The following is an 18647-nucleotide window of genomic DNA, read 5'->3' on the forward strand; positions in this document are numbered from 1 at the left end:
CTAAATCAGGGAGCATCCAGTTTATTGTAAGAAATACAGAGGGAAAGAGCTGTGATTATTAAAGACTACTTAAAGAGGACATATTTTACATTCCATACTTATTCTGTTATTCTTGACATCGACTTTATATGTCTTTGGGGACTGCACACTGGCAGTAATAAATCCATTATGCTTCAATATTTAATGCACAGATTATATTTCAAATATAATGTCTCTAAATAGCCTTCGGACTGCTGGCAGAGTCAACTGTAAGATAAGGAATGATGTCAGTGAAGTTCCAGATGCATTTGCCATAGTGTAGGCCAGACTGGGAAGCAGCTTAATGAAAACCCATCAGAGCTTTAAAGAGACAATAGTGAGGCAACTGCCCCATGGTCTTCTTAGGAAGAAGAAACAGCTAAGACTTTGGTATCTGATTAGAATGCTTGTGTGGGTTCATTTAGGAAGAGTCCAGGATAGCACCACCCTGCTCTTTCTCATGTCTCTACTAGGAAGGTCTTGCTTGAGTCATAGGGGAGCTGATCTCCTAATGTCTTTTCAGTTTCACTCATCCAATACATTTAATTGTATCTAATAATATAACTAATCAGTAATGGGGAAATAGCTCATTAAACTATTTATGCTTATATAACCATTTATTTGTACTGCACTTTTTAGGTATAAAAAATAAAAGCAGTTCAAGATTTTAGTAGGTTCTAGCTCGAGCACAGGTGTGTAAACAGTACTTTTTTTGACAGTGTAATAAATAGGTGGTTGTCAGAGTTCCCCGATTCATCCAGAGCAGTGGTTTGTTTTGTATCTTGCTAGGTATCTAATCTGGAGGCTTAAGGTGGCCATAGATGCAAAGATCCGCTCGTTTGGCGATGTTGCCAAACGAGCGGATCTTTCCCCGATATGCCATTAACAGGCATGGCTATATCGGGGGTAATCTGATTGTTCGGCCGTATGGCCGAACGATCAGATTACGATGTGCCATGAGCTCCGGCGGGATCGGTCGGGTCAAAATCAAACCTGACCGATCGACCAAACGACCGATCTCCGCCGGGCGAAAGATGTCGGCACACGCCACACACGATCCGAAAATCGTACGAATCCTCGATTCGTACGATCCGATCTGTGTGTCTATGGCCACCTTTAGTTATAGAGTTTTACAGTCAATAGACTATTATTGCTCTTTATTGATGGAAAGGTCTCTCTCTCTAACCTATCTGTACTGCATTCTCTCTCCTTTACCTTTTGCTTTCTCTCCTCTTCCACTACCTTCCTAAGTTTTGAAGACTCCACACTGACAGTAGCCACTACCCTCGACCATATCCCCATCTCTGCAGGAGACATGAAATGCCAGCGTCCCCGCACGCTTCTCCGCCAACAGAGCCTCCAGCAACCTCTCAGCCTCCACCAGAAGCACAATCACTGCCAGCCAACAACCAGTCAAAGTCTGGGGCAGCTACAGCTGCAGCATCAACCCCCTTCCACCAGCAGCAGTAACACCAGCAACACTCGTCCCCAACGAACGGGTCAGAACCGACCCCCAACCTCAGCTGGATCCAAGTCCCGGCCAGCTGGCATCAGGAACCAAACCGACGCTGGTAGCTGGGATCATGTGGTTGGTCAAATTCGAAACCGGGGCCTGGACATGAAATCTTTTCTGTAAGTGGCTGCTATTTTCTTCCTCATTCCTACTTTCTACTAATGAAACTGTCTCTTCCACTGTACTTATGCAGTCCTGTGAGGTTACCATGCAGTTCATATAATCAGTATTGCCACTTCAACATGACCTTTTATGAATGCACATGTATTAAATGTAACACCTAGGATTCTGGCCTTTGAGACCCCAGAGTAAATTCTCAAAGTTGATAATGAGAACTCGGGTGATCAAATGATAATTCTGACTGGAGGAGCCACACATTAGCCTATGGGCTCTACAGAGGACAAGTTGTCTTTATTCTTCAAGAGATTAATAATATAATTATTTAAATTATTTAAAGGAGTGTTGGGATATGAAGGCCCAGGAAAAAATCTTGCTTCCTGAGTTCCACCTTAATTTAGATGGAAAAGTAAGAAAAGTCAAAAAGGTTGCACCAGCACCTAGTGTAACCCATCAACAGTTGACCAGCTTTAAGTTCTCCTTTGCCACGGGTTGCTAGGTAAAGGTTAAAAAAAGTGCTCTCCTCTATTTTATTATATATATTATATAGAACCTTAAATGATGCAAAAGAAAGGAAAATAAAGCCAAAAATGAAAAGAGAAGGCTTTTTTTCCCCCTTCATGCATCTCCAGGGTAACTGTCAACTTTAGATTCCAGAGAAACAAAATCAGCCGCCTGAGAAAAATTGGCCTGAATTCTAGGTCTAAAATAGCTGCACACTTATAAAAAGAATGGGTTGAAGTAAAAACAAAGGCAACCTGAAGGCACCAGGGCCGGCTGTATCTAAATCTGAGACAGCAAAAACAAGAAGCAACAAAGAGCCAGTCCATTGGCACAAAAAATGGATATATTTGTTGAAGTAATAAACACACTCAGCATCCAATTACAGCCGATGCCTGGCAGTGCTAGTAGGGTACGGCTTGCATTAACCTTCAGTGCTATTCACACCCTACTGGCACTCACAGAGATAATGAATCAGTCCTGTGGTCTATATCAAGGCTATAAACACAATCATGCTGCCTTTTTGGTATCTGCCACCTTTACTTTCCTCTCATGCACCCCAGGCTGCAAATGAATCAGAATCCACTCGGATAGCAGGGGCGGCCGGCATGCTCCACTTAAGGTTATGCATTCTTTTTTTAAAAAAAGACATGAAATGTGTTTTTATTGTATAATCTTCTCAATTAACAGAGACTCCTACTCTTGATAGAACAATTAGTGCATCGGCCAGAAACAAAAGTATTAGGAAGAGGAGGGGAATAACTATGAACACATTTCCATCTTATTTCAGACACAGTGAAAGGACTGAACCATTTAGCTATGGAAACAAAGCCCAATGAATTCACCCCCCACTCAGCAGAGACCCATGTTTCCGCTGGGCTCCTGAACAAGTGACACATCAGCCTGCTGTACATAACAATACTTGATATTATCTTGGCACAATTCTACTTGCAGGCCAGTTTTATGGGAGTTCAGAAAGCATCTTGGGTAAAAAAGGAGATACAAGTACAACAGATTTATTTTATAATGTGTAATGATTGTTAGCTTTCAGTATGTTTGTAAGGAGTCTTCAACTTGCAGCCATCCAGATGTTGTTGACCTTCAATTCCAAACATCCTACTGACAGACGAAAGCTATTGAGAGGTTGCTGACAGTTGTAGGTTCACATGGGTTGCAAGCTAGACATGCTTCATATAATTTCCACCCTCACACTCTCCCAGGTAGGGTCCCCACCTAGTGGCCTCCTTTTCTCAAATGAACTAATGGTGGCCATACACTATACTCGTTTGGCAAGGTTGCCAAAAGAGCGGATCTTAAACTGATATGCCCACCAAAGACAGGGTGATATTGGGTTAATCCGATTGTTCGGCCCTAGGGCCATACGATCGGTTTACAATGAAGGACGAACAACAGGACAAGGATCACATCAACTAGCTAATATGGTCCTCGATCACCAAGAAAAATCAAACCTGTCTGAGTGTTTTCATTTCTTCAACAAATATATCAATGTTTAAGCCAATGGACTGGCTCTTTGCTGCTTCTTTTCCCTGCTGTCTCAGATTTAGATAGAGCCGGCCTTGGTGCCTTCAGGTTACTGACAGATGAAAGATATTGAGAGGTTGTTGACAGTTGTAGGTTCACAAGGGTTGCAGGCTAGACATGCTTCATATAATTTCCACCAAACTCAGACCTGCCCGATTGATTGATATCTGATTTTTGGTCTGATATCGATTGGGGAGACCCATCTGAATGCCCCATACATGGGCAGATAAGCTGCTTTATTGATCTAAAGGACAGATATCAGCAGCTTGAATCTGCCGATGAATCTGCAAAGTTGATAACCATAGCCACCCATGCTATTGGGAGCTTCTATAAAAAGAGCAACTGGATTCCATTTTCCATTTCCAAAATTAAAGTTTCTCTGTAAAGCCTTAATGAAAGCAATTCAGAGAGCTAGGAATATAAACAAATCTACTACTTGGGCAGGTGGATATATTAGGCATGGAGGAGAAAGGTAGGACTTGGAACCTGTTCATCTTAGGTTTCATCAGGTCTCATGGGCAATTGGTAGTTCAAGAATCATGTAGAGTTTGTGTTGTTCATAAGTACTAAAGGGGCTTGAAAGCCAGTGTAGATCTGTGTTTTTGCCGACCATACAGTCTGCAGAACATTCTTTCCATGACAAATGCATATTCATGACAACAGAAGAGCAGGACATAAGCTGTGGATGAGCCATCGAAATGAATTCCGAGCCTCAGCTTCTGTGCACATGCATAAATCACAGAGATTGGGCCATGGCCTCCTGTGTGGATAGCTGAAAATAAAACAGCCAGATGCCCCCTTGGCCACAAGAGAGATGTTGCCAGGAGAGAGGAGAGGTTAGAGAATATACTGTGGCTCGGTGAATCTCACGTCATTGTACGACTTAGTTATATTTCTGTAACAGGCAAGGAATAGAGAGGGTATTAAATCTGCATAAAACAGCACAGAAATAATAAATAACTTATTAGCTTATTTGCATTTTCAGCCAAGTCCAAATTCTAACAAATCCTATTTTATATACCCGGCTGCCGCTCTGCTGAGGAAATCTTTGTAATGGTCTGTATGAGATTTGTAGGGCATGACTATTTAAGACGTATCTGCTGAATTAAACAGAGATCAGTGTCTTAGAATAGGTAGGCACACATGTATCAGTAGACACCACGAATGACCTTACTTTATCTCACATTCATACAAGTTACCTTTATTTTAATGAGGTCTTTGCTGCTCAGCTCTATCCCCGAAAAGTCACTGGATTACTGGGTTCTTACAGGGGCAATCTTCAACAAATCTTTTGCCGTGCTCTCTATGCCATTGTCTCCTTTAATGCAAAAGGATCCGTCCAATAATCTCCCTATGTTAGATGACAACAAAATGTTGATGGGTTCCTAAGGAGGATTCTTATCGGAGACCCTGTTGCATCTATAATTGAGCTTGGGCAGTCTGCTTTGGAGAGTTTGGTGTCAGAGAGGTTATGTTCTCTTTAAGATTACATTTTTATTATTATTGGAAGCACAAGGTAATGGATAATAAGTCCTGCATATACCTCACAGGCTTTAATTACATCCAGATCCTTTGGGTGAGAAGTTCCCAGGTCTGCTAATTAAGCCTAACACAACTGCATTGCAATGTCCTGCAATCATACAGGGAGAAGCCCAAACAGTCCTACAGGGAAAGGCACAATGGAAAGGTGTAAAACCAAACAATCTTGTTCTGTTTTGCTTAATAACATTACAACAATGCTGGCGAGCACTAATTACAATATATAGTTGTCAACAAGAAATACATGCCTGTACTGGTGTCTTCTTGTTCCATTCATTTCAGAGACCTATATAAATAAAGTAAAAGGGAGGAATAGTTTTCCTTGGAAGAAAAGGAAAAAAAAAAACCCACACAAAGAAACATAAAATTATAAACACAAAGCCACACTGAAAAGAAGGGTTAATGAAGCTTCTCAGGCACATCAGTGGCACAGCAGCTTGGTATCTAATCAAGGGAATCGCACGCCGAGCTCCGCTCAGCACTATCAGGAGGTTAATTAATGCTTTCTTGTAGTGGATTGAAACGATGGCTCTGTCTACAATATCAGGGGGAAAAGTGAAACCATAAATCCCTGCCCTGTGCTTCCTGGTATCCATTTATAGAGCCATTTTCCTCTTTATTTTCCCTCTCGTACATCTAGTATTACTCTGGAGGCACCCGCAAGGAAAAGGGTGCAGAACATTTGCCCCTGGTTGTATTCCATTAAAGCTAAAAAGAGCTACCATGATTCCCATAGATTTATTAGTGAAGGGGATGCAAATATTGGGCAGTATGTAAAATAGGTAGGATGGTGTCAGGAGAAAGGAGAGATCTTTCGGATGGTTAAGGCTGTGGGATAGTGACTATATTAATGCAAGAAATAATAATAGCAAGGGGGTTAATGATGTTTACTTTTGTGTATAGTAAAGTGAGTTAAGTGAGGGGTCTAACATTTATGAGGGCATATGTACAGTAAAACAAGATAGACATCAGCCAAACCCAGGGGTCATAATAATGCAATCCTGGCCTTTTTGAGACTTCTTGTTACCATTTAGGTAGAGGAATTCAGGCGGAAAAAATCCAGGACTGGATCATTATCACCCTTACGAAATGGGGTTAGGTGACATCTCTGGGTTAGAAGGTAATGAAGACCTCAACTAACTCCAGTGTTATTATAGAGTGATAATGCTCTGCTCTGGGTATTTTTGAGAGCTTATTTCAAGTTACCATTTATTCGGAGAAGGAATTTCATATTTTAAATATCCAGGACCAGATCATCCTCATGGTTAGGTGAGAAATCTGATAATGGGGGACCACTAAGGGTATTATGCTCTTCTGCCCCAGACCCAAGTGACACAAAGTAAGAGACATAGTCTGTGTGTTACCTTTTAACTCTACATCCAGTATCTTTTTGGAGACAACAGATGCAGAGAGATGTTTTTCAGCAGAAGCTGGAGGACCACAGGCTGGATATTGTAGCTCTGAATACACAGCTTTGCCTTTATCAAGGATATTTTCTAGCTGTGTGGTTCCAATGCTGGGGGTAAATAACCCTTCTGCCCTGCCCATTAACTCCTCCCTGTACGAGAGACAGGGAGTTAGCCAAGGCTCTGGAAAAATCAAGGGACTGGACAGATACTATGACTAAGATTCCCATGATGCTCCAGGACAAGCAGGGAAACACATGGATATGGGTGGAAGGGTGTTCCTACTCAATACTGCCCAATACCTGCAACTAAATGCAGGTATATATATATATATATATATATATATATATATATATATATAATTTTATATACTTTACATTTTGCTTAAATGGGATCTGTACATGTATGTACAAAATTCTTACAAAGCATTAGCTGTGCTTTCCCATGGATGCACTGATGCACTCGTGTGAGGGCTACCACAATATGCAGGTGGCATCAGTTGCTTTGGTAGCTGGAAAGACATAGATATGTCTATGTCAGCTTAAAGGGGATGTTGGATTAAGTTATACAAAAATATCAGACAATGAGAAAGTTTGCCTAAGGACAAGTTATATCCTGGTATGTGTGCTAGCAATCTGGTGCTACGAAACAGAATACGCTATATAAATTAGGCCATCCATTCGTCATGAAAGGGGCAGAAACTGACTGTGTTAAGAATCTAAAATCAAGAATTGATGGATAATACTGAGCATTAAAGCAACTGGGTCATGTCTATACCCTGATGCATTACCATTTCATGTTCCTGGGAATTCCTGCAGTGAATTGTGAATGTCATATTCAGTGTACTCAGGAGGTGTTGTGTTTGCGGTGTAGAAATAATTCATGTTTTGCATTAAGCCTTCTAGAAGGGCCGAACGATCATGTTTTATATATACTGGGTGGGGCGGTATGATGTAGGGAATGAAGAAGCCATGTAGGGAGGGAGAGGGCAGAAGTAAAGGAGGATTTATTGGTGATGACAGAAGAGAGGAAGATAACAGGTTAACTGGATGGTACATATGTGAGATGTGTATACATGCACACAAATGGGGTTGGGGATGTTTTCAAGATGTAGTTCCCCAACTGTTGCTGAACTACAATCCTCAGTATCTGAAAGATGCTAAAAACTGATGTTGATATTCCAAGAACTGTCACATTAGAGCCACAGGCTGAAGGTCACTTAACTACAAGGTCTACAACATGCTCTTCTCTCCACTCAGCATGCCATCTCACATTTATTTCCTTTCTTGCCTTGAAGGCTGCTGATTTTCACATCACTATGTACATGGCTTTATCTTGGCTGATAAATATTCTACTCTCACTTTACTTCCTTGTGTTTCTTCCTCCTTCTCTCCTGTCCTCTTGCTTACGGTCAGGGAAGGCCGCATGGTGGTGCTGTCCTTGGTGCTGGGTCTCTCCGAGCAGGACGACTTTGCAAATATCCCTGACCTACAGACCAATGGCTCGCAACAGAACCAGAACACTCAGGGCGACAAGAGGTAGGAGTGGGGAGCGTGGTTGTGCCCTCCCTACTGGAGGCTGAAAGGTCAGAGTTTATTATACTGTCCCATCTGCTAAATTCGCAGTAATTGCCATCATTATGCTGTGGCTCCTGTGCGTGTGCTGGTGTGTGTGTGTGTGTGTTTATTTGTTCAGGACAAACGTAATATATTGATGACAATATCAATGTTTTAGCAAGAAATTTGTTACAAATTAGGGTAACAACACTTATGGCAGGTATGTGATTTTGGAGTAAATGGGTGGCAGATTGAAGCTTAGTACCTTTGATCACCCATAATTTTATGTTTTGTCCTTTTCTAAGAAGTTATCCGAATCTATTGAATCTATCTGATTGGTCAGATGGGAGGTATGAGAAAGGGCGAAACGTCAGATTGAAGTTCTGTTAATAAATGATTATTTTATTTTATAAGTCCTGGATAACTTCGGGTGCAGGGTCAAAAATAGTATATATAAATCTGTTCAAAGACCCGCACTCCACTTTTGGGATTAATTAAATTGGTTTTATTTTATGCATATATTTTGCCACTATAAAAATAATGCTAGAAGTAAAGGACTTATAAAAACACATCCTGTATATCTCCATTCATAGCTCAGATTCTCAAATGGATTTTCAGCATGAGGTTTTTATTGTTTTTTTTCTTTTTTTTTACCATACATAACCCCATTATAATAACCACAAATGAAATAAAATCACTCCGGGAAACAGCTCTTCAGCCTGAAATGCCCTGTTGACGCTTCATATGAATCCTTGGCAGGTTAATCTCTAAGCCAGACAGGTTTAAGAGCATAAGGAGCTGGGGACTGTCATACTTACAACACAACTCTGCATTAAAACAGACATAAGGAAGTAAGTAAGAAGGACACAGATCAAGCATCACTTTCTCTAGGTTTTTAAACATATTTGGGATGGAGCAATGGACAGCTGAAGGAGCTGGCGTTATTTTCATTGCAGCTCATAAGGCCTTAAAACAATGCAAGTCCACAATAGATAGTGTTTGTGTATTTCTATTGTGTTGTCTCTGTCTGTTGTGATTGTTATAATCAGAGTTAAAAACAAAGGGGCCCTGGCACAGCACATAGGAAGGGGCCCCTATCTGAGAGGGAAAAAACATTAATCACAGATGTCCAGCTGTTGTTGGACTACAGCTCACAATGTTCCCCTAAGAGCCTCCAGCTGTCAGAGGGATGCTCGGTGTTGCAGGAGACAGCCTTTCCCTTAGTGATTTAATCTAGTTTTCCCTCCCTCAAGGGTCCTCTGTGATGGCGATGCTGTGGCCCAGGGAAAATTCCCTCTTTGTCCAAGGACTAATGGAAGAAGCAGAACTTAAAAACAAATTGACAAGATATGTTCTAGCAATTTGTGGCTCAATTGCCCTTTAGTTAACGTAATTCTGACCTGGCATGTGATACAGGGTTTCAGTGACATTCATCATTACATTATAAGCATCATATTATATACAAGAACCATTAATAAATCATAAGATATAGAAAAGCCCTTGTCTTGTGGACCTGTGCCCTTATATGACTGTCAAACTCTATACTATACTATATTACAGTAAATTGGCCATACATGGCAATATTTGGTTGGGTAGTATAGTTAATTAAATTGGATAGTTAGTTAATCTGGATACATATGTCTGCTGATTCACCATTTTGACAGATGTATGGTAGTGATGTGGGTGCGTCCCCAGACCTGTGGTACCCACAGTTTTCCCTTGAGTTGGGCAAGTTCAGGTCACTAAAGAGAACTGTTTGCTCAAGAATGGTCAGGTGGAGGGTTCAGATGCTTTTACTTCTAGAATTGCCACTTTAACTCTTTCCCGAGGCCCCTTTCCCCTTGGTGACATCAGTGGTAGGGTTCCACGCCCTATATGATGTGAACATTTGGCCAGTCATAGAGTATCCATCAATTTGGGTCATGGACCGGTGGATTGGATACCTTTAAAGGAGAAATAAACCCTTAATAAAAAAAACCTACCCCCTAACCTGCATAGACCCCCTTCCCTCCTCCCCATGTCTGGACTGAGAGTCAAAATAGGCCCTGGCATTTCAGGTACTCAGAGGCCCAATCAGTCCACACAGTGGCCCAAACAACCACCACCAGCCCACTAAATACTAACTGAATACTGAATACTTTCTATGGCGCCTTATAGCAGCCCTTCTGGCATTTGGCTGCCGCTGACAGAATCTACACAGAGGGGAAAGTAAAGAGTTAGGGGCATTTTCCCGGGGTAGCAGCTAGGCTAAGGGAGAGGAGGGAGAGAGTTCTATATAGGTTAGGGGGGTAGGGTTTTTTTATTAAGGGGTTGTTTCTCCTTTAAGAGGGTGATCCCCAGTCAGTGGCTCACGAGCAGCATGTTGCTCACCAACCCCTTGGATGATGCTCTCAGTGGCCTAAAAGCAGGTGATTATTTTTCAAGTCCTAGCTTGGAGGCAAGTTTAAAAAAAACAGGTGCCGAACAGAACCTCCTGTAGGCTGTCAATCCACATACGACTGCCAAATAGCCAATCATAAGCCTTATTCAGCACCCATCAGAAACTTTTTTCATGCTTGTGTCGCTCCCATTGTCTTTTTACATTTCAATGTGGCTCACGGGTAAAAAAACAAGCTTAGGGACCCCTGTCTTTAAGAGATGGTCAATGTAGGCCATCTTTAAGGACACTATTGTTATTAAACACAACACGGAAAGGAATTTGACATTCGAAATTTCTGAAATGTGCTTCTACAAAGAAAAGAATCCAAAGGGCAAGGCATCCCAATTTGGGCAGTATACACATTTGGAGGAAAGGGCCAGCTCTCCATTCATTCAGGAACCACAAAAGCTTTGTCACTAGCACAAAGTCTGTATCGGCAGGAGCTGTCGCCTCGGATTCGCTTGGTCTTAGAGGTGTGAAGTGAGGACGAGGAGTGCAGACATGTCGCTAAAAAAGTGGAGCTATGTTATCACTGTGTTAATTAAGTGCTCCAATTTTCACTCCGAGGTTATTTTTATGCCTCTCTTACCTCGCTACATATATTAGCACATTTATGCTGTCACTGAATTGCAGTCTGTCACATGCGCCTCTTCCCAAATGCACATGGGCCCAGAGCTGAAGCCTGTTGGATGATGTATTTAAGTCTTGGTTCCCCAAGGAATTGTGGGTGTTAATACTTCTTACACCTGCACCAGCTGCTGATGATGTTATGACATCTCATCCGAGGAAGATTTATACACACAGATCTGGGATGATAAAAATACAGAATGGGCTGCCCTTGTAGCAACGCATCAGCCACACTTGGAGGGAGGTGGCCAGGGAAAAGAGACGATTTTCTGCGAATCTCAGTTGTATCAATGAGAATCTTACTCTTCCATCGCGTACTTAAATGGCACACGCAAACACATGAAGGGTATCTTGATCACTGGGGCAGTAATTGCAAAGAAATCAATATGGCAACGCTCTACGTATTAATAAAGGTTATTATTTACATCATTAAAGTCATATAAACATGTAGGGGACCCAGCTTGATGGGAAACTTGCCTATTTTCATTCTCAGAAGCTCCTGCAAAGCCCTGCTTTCAGGTCAGATAGGTTCTAGATATTTTTTAAAGTTCTTGGTGAATGGCATCGACCTCATTATGAGCTAAGGGTTGCTCTGACCAAATACTGGACCTCAAATAGGGGTTTGCACCAGAAAAAGCCTGAAACCACTGCATTAGAGTATAGATTTATCCTTTAAAGCAGTAGACCTGGGTAAAATGCAAAATGCAACGCCAAACAAATAAAGGGAAATGAGATGATGAGCAGCACAATTATCTATAGTTAAGGTCACCTTGATCAGGACAAAATAAGAAGAATCATACGATCTCCTAGGGCTAAACATTCCTTTTATCCTGGACTGGAGTTGCTGTCAAAACAGATGTTGGATGATACACACGCTTTTGCTCCCCAAGACTTGATAGGATATTTATGGCTCTGATCGTTGCTAATGGACTGTAGAGCCAGTATTTCCATTTCCCACGGATACCATCAGAGTTGCAGTAATGAAGACACTGGCCCTCCAGCTAATAGAAAGTTCATCCTACGTAGCTCTGCAGGTATCCGTTTGCTCTCCCAGGATCCTCATCATTTTGTCCTGGAAATCTGCTCATCGCATGTATATATGCTTGGGGCATACAAGGTGCAATATCCACATATTTCTACGAAACAAGATTGCAGCAAGAATATTTAACCTTCGCATAGACATTCTACACTAAACACACCTACAGAAGCGCTGTCTAAGGGTGACTGAAGATTAAATGCAGTCAGTTTGTAATCACAGCAGCCTTGCTAACCCGTAAGGACCTGGTTATCCTGTACAAGGAATATACCATGGCCAGGGCCATGGCTACCTAAAAAGGAATTGTGAGATATTTCTCTGGAAAATATTGTGTTGAGCAGTTGTCTTCAACCAATGGTTCATGAGGAACATGTTGCTCACCAAACCCTTGGATGTTGCTCCCAATGACCTCAAAGAAGGTGCTTATTTTTGAAGTGCAGGCTTGGAGGCAATCTTTGGTTGTATAAAAAACAGGTGCACTGCCAAACAGAGCCTCCTGTAGGCTGTCAGTCCTCACAGGGCCTACCAAATAGCCAATTACTTCCCTTATTTGGCACCCCCAGAACTTTTTTTAATGCTTGTGTTGCTCCCTTACTTTCTTTACATTTGAATGTGGCTCATGGGTAAAAAAGGAGGGGGACCCCTAGTGTAGAGGTTTTCTCAGTTGTAGGTTTAGGCCATCATTGCATCTACTGTCTATTCTCTGGTGTGTCCTGTACCAGTGTGATTCTGGGATGGAACTGAACACACTTGATGTAAGGGCAGGGTTGTATTTGGTAGTGGCAAGACCAAAGCATATGACCTTGTTTGATCCAATTATTTATGTAAAGCAGGGCTGCCCATGAGCTTTTTGTTAATGGTAGGTGCTAGATTTTCACTTGAAAACAGCTAAAGGGTTTGCGGTAGGGCATCACAGGTACTTTGCAAATGACATATATTATGTGACTGTAATGCTACAGGAATGTTGGGCTACCAGAAGTCATTTTCAGATGGCCTCAGTCCTGTCACCTACATGAACCAATCAGATGGCTGCTTTCATTATTCTCTATTTAGCCTTATAGCTATAGCGCAAACATTACAGTAGACCAAAAATATGCTCAGCCTTGCCTTTATATAGTCTCAAAGTTATTAAGCCTTGCTCTTTGTATAATAACTTCATCTTTTACCATAGCAACTTGGAAACAACTAACCCTAGCTACGGCTACACTTACAGGCTAAATATTTATGCTTAGTCAGTTGACAATTACTAAAAGAAATATTTCTAAAATCTCTTTTATTTAAAACCATAAGATTCTGTGAATTTCTGTAATGTCCATAATGTGCAACATTGGTTTCTGGAAGTTGTTCTTCATACCATTAATTAGCCTCATGCATGGTTAAACTAGCCATGCTCGGACTGACTTTAGATATCCTTAATTTTTGTTTACATAAAGAGCACCATATGGCACAGATTCACCTGATTGGCCTCATACACAGATATACAAGACTGTGGAGTTTAAGGTTGGACATTGACTCCATACAAAACATGATTTGCTCTTGCTTTCCATTAGACCAATACATTAACGTCATGAGATTGGGCCTCCTAGGGCCCACTAGAGGACTTAATTCTTGCAACATCTAGATGAAGATTGTGCCAATAATATAGAAGTTATATAGAATTATGGTGGAAATAAGAACAAGAAAATGGACATTTTCCCATATTTGAGCCACTATGGCCTGCCCCCACAAGGAGATCCTACGGTACAATGGTAGGCCAGTCCCTGGAGACAAGTGAAGACCTGTTCATAAAAGGGCCTCACTCATATCTGAATAGATATTACCTATTTGGTATTGATAGCTGTTTAGGCATCAGGGAAGACACTTAATTAGACCTCCACCATTTGTCAACTGTTTACAGATAAAAGCATTTATTCGATCCATGTTAAACTCAAGCCTTTTCAATTCTTGCTGCACTGCTAGTCCATAATATTAATATTGATAATAAGGGTGTAAATTGAACATGACATAATCTTACCAAATGTATTTGCCGGTTTTTAAGGGATTAGTGCTCAAATCAGGTTGGCAACGAGGCCTAGGTTCCCTGGTTCCCAGATGAAAAAGACAAGGCTTTTAATTACAGTTGCAGCTCAGATGCTAATTGCTTGCTAATGTGCACGGATTGACCAAACCCGCCCGTATTCCCTAGAAGTTTCCTGCATAAAACATACAGCTCTTGTCTGAAGAACATTCACTGAAGCATTTAACATATTAGATCACCGTGACATTTCCAACAAGTCATTATTTTGTATTCTCAGAAATGATTCAGTGCAATATTACTTCAGCACCATCCTAAAAGTTTCTTATCTCAAGCTCTCTTGAGAAAGGTCTAAGCAAGAAATGATGAAGGGGCCCTTGGTTAGCCACATATTACTTCCTCAAGCATCAGTTGTAGGTAGTGTAATTGGGGTTAGCAGGTATAGCAGAGCAAGATGGTGACAGTAACACTTTAAAGGCGGCCATACATGTAAAAGTCCACTCGTTTTGCAAAGTCAAAAAACTGGTCACCTTGAGGTGGGCAATATTGGGCTGATATGAGCATCTGGCCATTGGGCCAAACAATCTGATCATAGTAGCCGGCAATGCAGCCTGTCTGGACAGGACCCAATCAATGAGCCAATTCAGCTCTTGTTCCAACAGAATTTTTAAACCTATCTGATAACTGGGCAGATCCAATAACAGCCAGATATCTATCAGATAGGCCATCTGGCATGGTCCATAAACGTGCAGATAACTGGTTGAAGGGGTCGAATCAGCAGCTTAAATCTGCCCATGTTTGGCTAGCTTTAGGTTTGACCAGACCAACCTGAAGATGCTGCTGAAGTAGAGGTTCTATAAGAGGAGTCCAAAAACAATATAAGGAAGTTGCTCACAAAAGTTGGATAGTTATCATATTAAAAAATGGGCTCTTGAAGTTCAGCAGCTCAGAAAAGACCACAAGGTGGCCAGTTCTTTTTCACCAGTCCTCAGCAGTACTAGTAACAGCTGAAAAGTCATGGAAACAATATATAATACACAAAAGCCATGAATATCCTGTAAATTATATCCTTATAAACGGTGAGTTCTGATGTCATCAGTTATAAATGGTGAGTTCTGATGTCATTTCTGTCACATGACTCACTGAAACTTGTGTATTATAATAAATAAAGTACCCCCACTTGCAAAATATGAGGATATTATGACCTCGGCGTTTCATGACCTGTATAAAAACACGAGGCCGAAGGTCATGAAACTCCTTGGTAACTTATAATATCCTTATATTTTACAAGAGGGGGTACTTTATTCACTATATAAATAATAGGTTGTGTAAGTAAAGTCACATGGGCCTGGTTGCAAGGTTTATACTTGCTCTACCTTCTGGACTGGAATCCTGACACCCTCTAGATGCCCCTCCTTTCACCTTGTAGATGCACCTGCATAAATACCTTTCGCTGTTGGAAATCTTGTTAAAACCTAAAATATGCAAATATCTGTTGGGACCATTTGCAGCAGGTCCAGTAACTCATGGCAACAGATGTTTGCTTTGAAACTGGTGAGTAATAAATGCTACCTTGGTTGCTAAGGGTTACTAGACTTTGATTTTAATTGAATTACTCTCCAAAACCGAGTCATTGGCACAAAAGATATTGGTAGGTGTTCAGGGTAACAGAGGAAGATTTTTTTCTGTGCATAGAACTGGAGTCTGTACTTGAAAAGGTTGTACCGGGTGATTGATGCTGCAGAAGAGAAAATTCCATTTGAATATTATGAGGAATCAGCAATCTCTTCTTTACACAGAAATTCTGACAGTATTTCAAATCTGCTGCTCAAGGCCAGAGAGACAAAGCGAGCATGTTCTAAGCAGGAATCCACTGAGGTTAACGACAAAACAGACCTTTTATACAATTTTAACAAGCGGCAGATACATGCGCAGCACCCAGGGGGTCGTTTCAGGCGATGGCTTTGGATCTATACAATTATTTTCTAGGCAAAACAAATCTCCCTGCTAACTGAACAGTAGAGAAGACTGCGCTGCGCTGGAGAGTCACAGTAATGCCTGACTATATGGAGGGTGCGAGCAACAGAGAGTTGGCCAATAAAAAGGAAGGATGTTGCACTCATTTATGAATGTAAGCTCAAAGGCTAATAGTGATGCAGAAATGCACACCTTTACATGCTATTAGCAGGGGCCTTCAACAATGTTTGAATTATGGGGAATTATGGGAAAAACAATCCAAATTTTGCAAAAAAAAAAAGACTCCGATACTTACTGGATCCCTAACTAATGCGTCAGGGGAGGGTTACCAACAATAACATTAATGGGTAGATTTATCGAAGTTCGAATTACGAATTTATTTATTTTACTCTAATAAATCTGAATATAGCCACAACTCGAATGGCAGGTTATTTTAAGGGGTGGTTCACCTTTAAGGCAACGTTTAGGGGCCCATTTACTTAGCTTGAGTGAAGGAATAGAGGAAAAAAACTTCGAATTTCTAATGGTTTTTTTGGCTACTTCGACCATCGAATGGGCTAGTTCGACCTTCGACTTCGATTCGAACTAAAAATCGTTCGACGATTGGACCATTCGATAGTCGAGGTTCGATCGTAGGAATAGCGCTAAATCCTTCGACTTCGATATTCGAAGTCGAAGGATTTCAATTCGGCAGTGGAAAATATCGAGGGTTAATTAACCCTCGATATTTGACCATAAGTAAATTTGCCCTTAGGGGCCCATTTACTTAGCTTGAGTGAAGGAATAGAGGAAAAAAACTTATAATTTCAAATAGTTTTTTGGCTACTTCGACCATCGAATGGGCTACTTCGACCTTCGACTTCGATTCAAACGATTCGAACTAAAAATCGTTCGACTATTCGACCATTCAATAGTCGAAGTATTGTCTCTTTAAAAAATACTTCGACCCCCTAGTTCGCCACCTAAAACCTACCGAGGCCAATGTTAGCCTATGGGGAAGGTTCCCATAGGCTTCCTAACAATTTTCTGATCAAAGGAAAATCCTTCGATCGATGTATTAAAATCCTTCGAATCGTTCTGTCGAACGATTATTCCTTCGATCGTTCGATCGTAGGAATATCGCTAAAGATTTCGACTTGAAGTCGAAGGATTTCAATTCGGCAGTCGAATATCGAGGATTAACCAACCCTTGATATTCAACCATAAGTAAATTTGCCCCTTAGTGTGTTATAGAATGGCCAATGCTATGCAACTTTTCAATTGGTCATTATTTGTTTTTTATAGTTATTTACCTTTTTCTTCTGACTCTTTGCAGCTTTCAAATGGACTCCCTTTTAAAAAAAAACAAATGTTCTGTAAGGCTACAAATGTATTGCTATTGCTACTTGATATTCCTGATCTTTCTATTCAGGCATCTCCTATTCCTATTTCAGTCTCTAAATCAAATCAGTGCATGGTTGCTAGGGTCATTGGCACCGTAGCAACCAGATTGCTTAAAATACAAACTGAAAACCTGCCGAATAAAAAGCTAAATAACTCAAAAAACACAAATAATAAAAAATAAAAACCAATTGCAAATTGTCTCAGAATATCACTCGCTATATCATACTAAAAGGTATCTCAAAGGTGAATTAGAAAAAGATTAGAATCAAATTCGAATTGACTTTTCCCTCCTAAAAAAACTTGAATGGTTCAACTGACCTCTGCCAATGACTTGTAAATGAACTCGGCAGGTTTTAGGTGGCGAATATTCGAATTAGAACTGTTTCCATGTTCGAGGTGGGATGAATCTCGAATTTACTATTCGACCATTAAAGGGTATGTAAAGGCAAAAAAATAAAATCCCATTTTTACTTTCTTTAATGAAAAAGAAACCCATCTCCAATATACTTTAATTAAAAAATGTGTACTGTTTTTATAAGAAACCTGACTGTATGCAGTGAAATTCTTCCTTCATTTACTGCTGTGGATAGGAATTGTCAGACGGTCCCTAACTGCTCTGTGGGGAAACAATCATACTTATGAACAGCAGGGGGAGCCCCCGCCTTACTTCCCAGCCATGCAGAACTCAATCAGCTTTGTTTGTTTCCCTGTTTTGATCATTCATGACCATTCCTAAGCAGCCCAGACCACACTGAGCATGTGTGTAGTCTTGGTCTTGCAAAGATGTTTAGCAAAGTTACAAGATGGTGACCCCCTGTGGCCAACTTTGAAAGCATAAATTATTTGTTTGATTAGGCTTGTGGTGCAGTAACTTCATGTTTATGTTTATTATACAAAATACAGCATATCTAGCCTTATTCTATTTTAGACTTTACTTTCCATTTAATAAATCTGCCCCTTAGTAAAAGGCAACTTAATAATACCTTGCATGTGGTTATA

The 18647-nt window shown here is 40.8% G+C and overlaps 1 protein-coding gene across 5 annotated transcripts in view; it reads left to right on the forward strand.

The window, feature by feature from the left end:
* Nucleotides 1-18647, forward strand: part of LOC108713838 (synaptotagmin-7) — a 237563-nt gene that overhangs the window by 169041 nt on the left and 49875 nt on the right. For 4 of the 5 annotated variants that reach the window (XM_041589935.1, XM_041589936.1, XM_041589937.1 and 1 more), the window contains 2 exons: nt 1270-1650; nt 8052-8174. The exons of the other annotated variant lie outside the window; for it this stretch is intronic. In XM_041589935.1, the coding sequence (XP_041445869.1) occupies nt 1270-1650; nt 8052-8174 (504 nt within the window). The remainder of the gene's footprint in view (nt 1-1269; nt 1651-8051; nt 8175-18647) is intronic. 5 annotated transcript variants of the gene reach the window in all.

Source organism: Xenopus laevis, chromosome 4L (genome assembly GCF_017654675.1).
Source record: "Xenopus laevis strain J_2021 chromosome 4L, Xenopus_laevis_v10.1, whole genome shotgun sequence".
NCBI classification, from domain to species: domain Eukaryota; kingdom Metazoa; phylum Chordata; class Amphibia; order Anura; family Pipidae; genus Xenopus; species Xenopus laevis.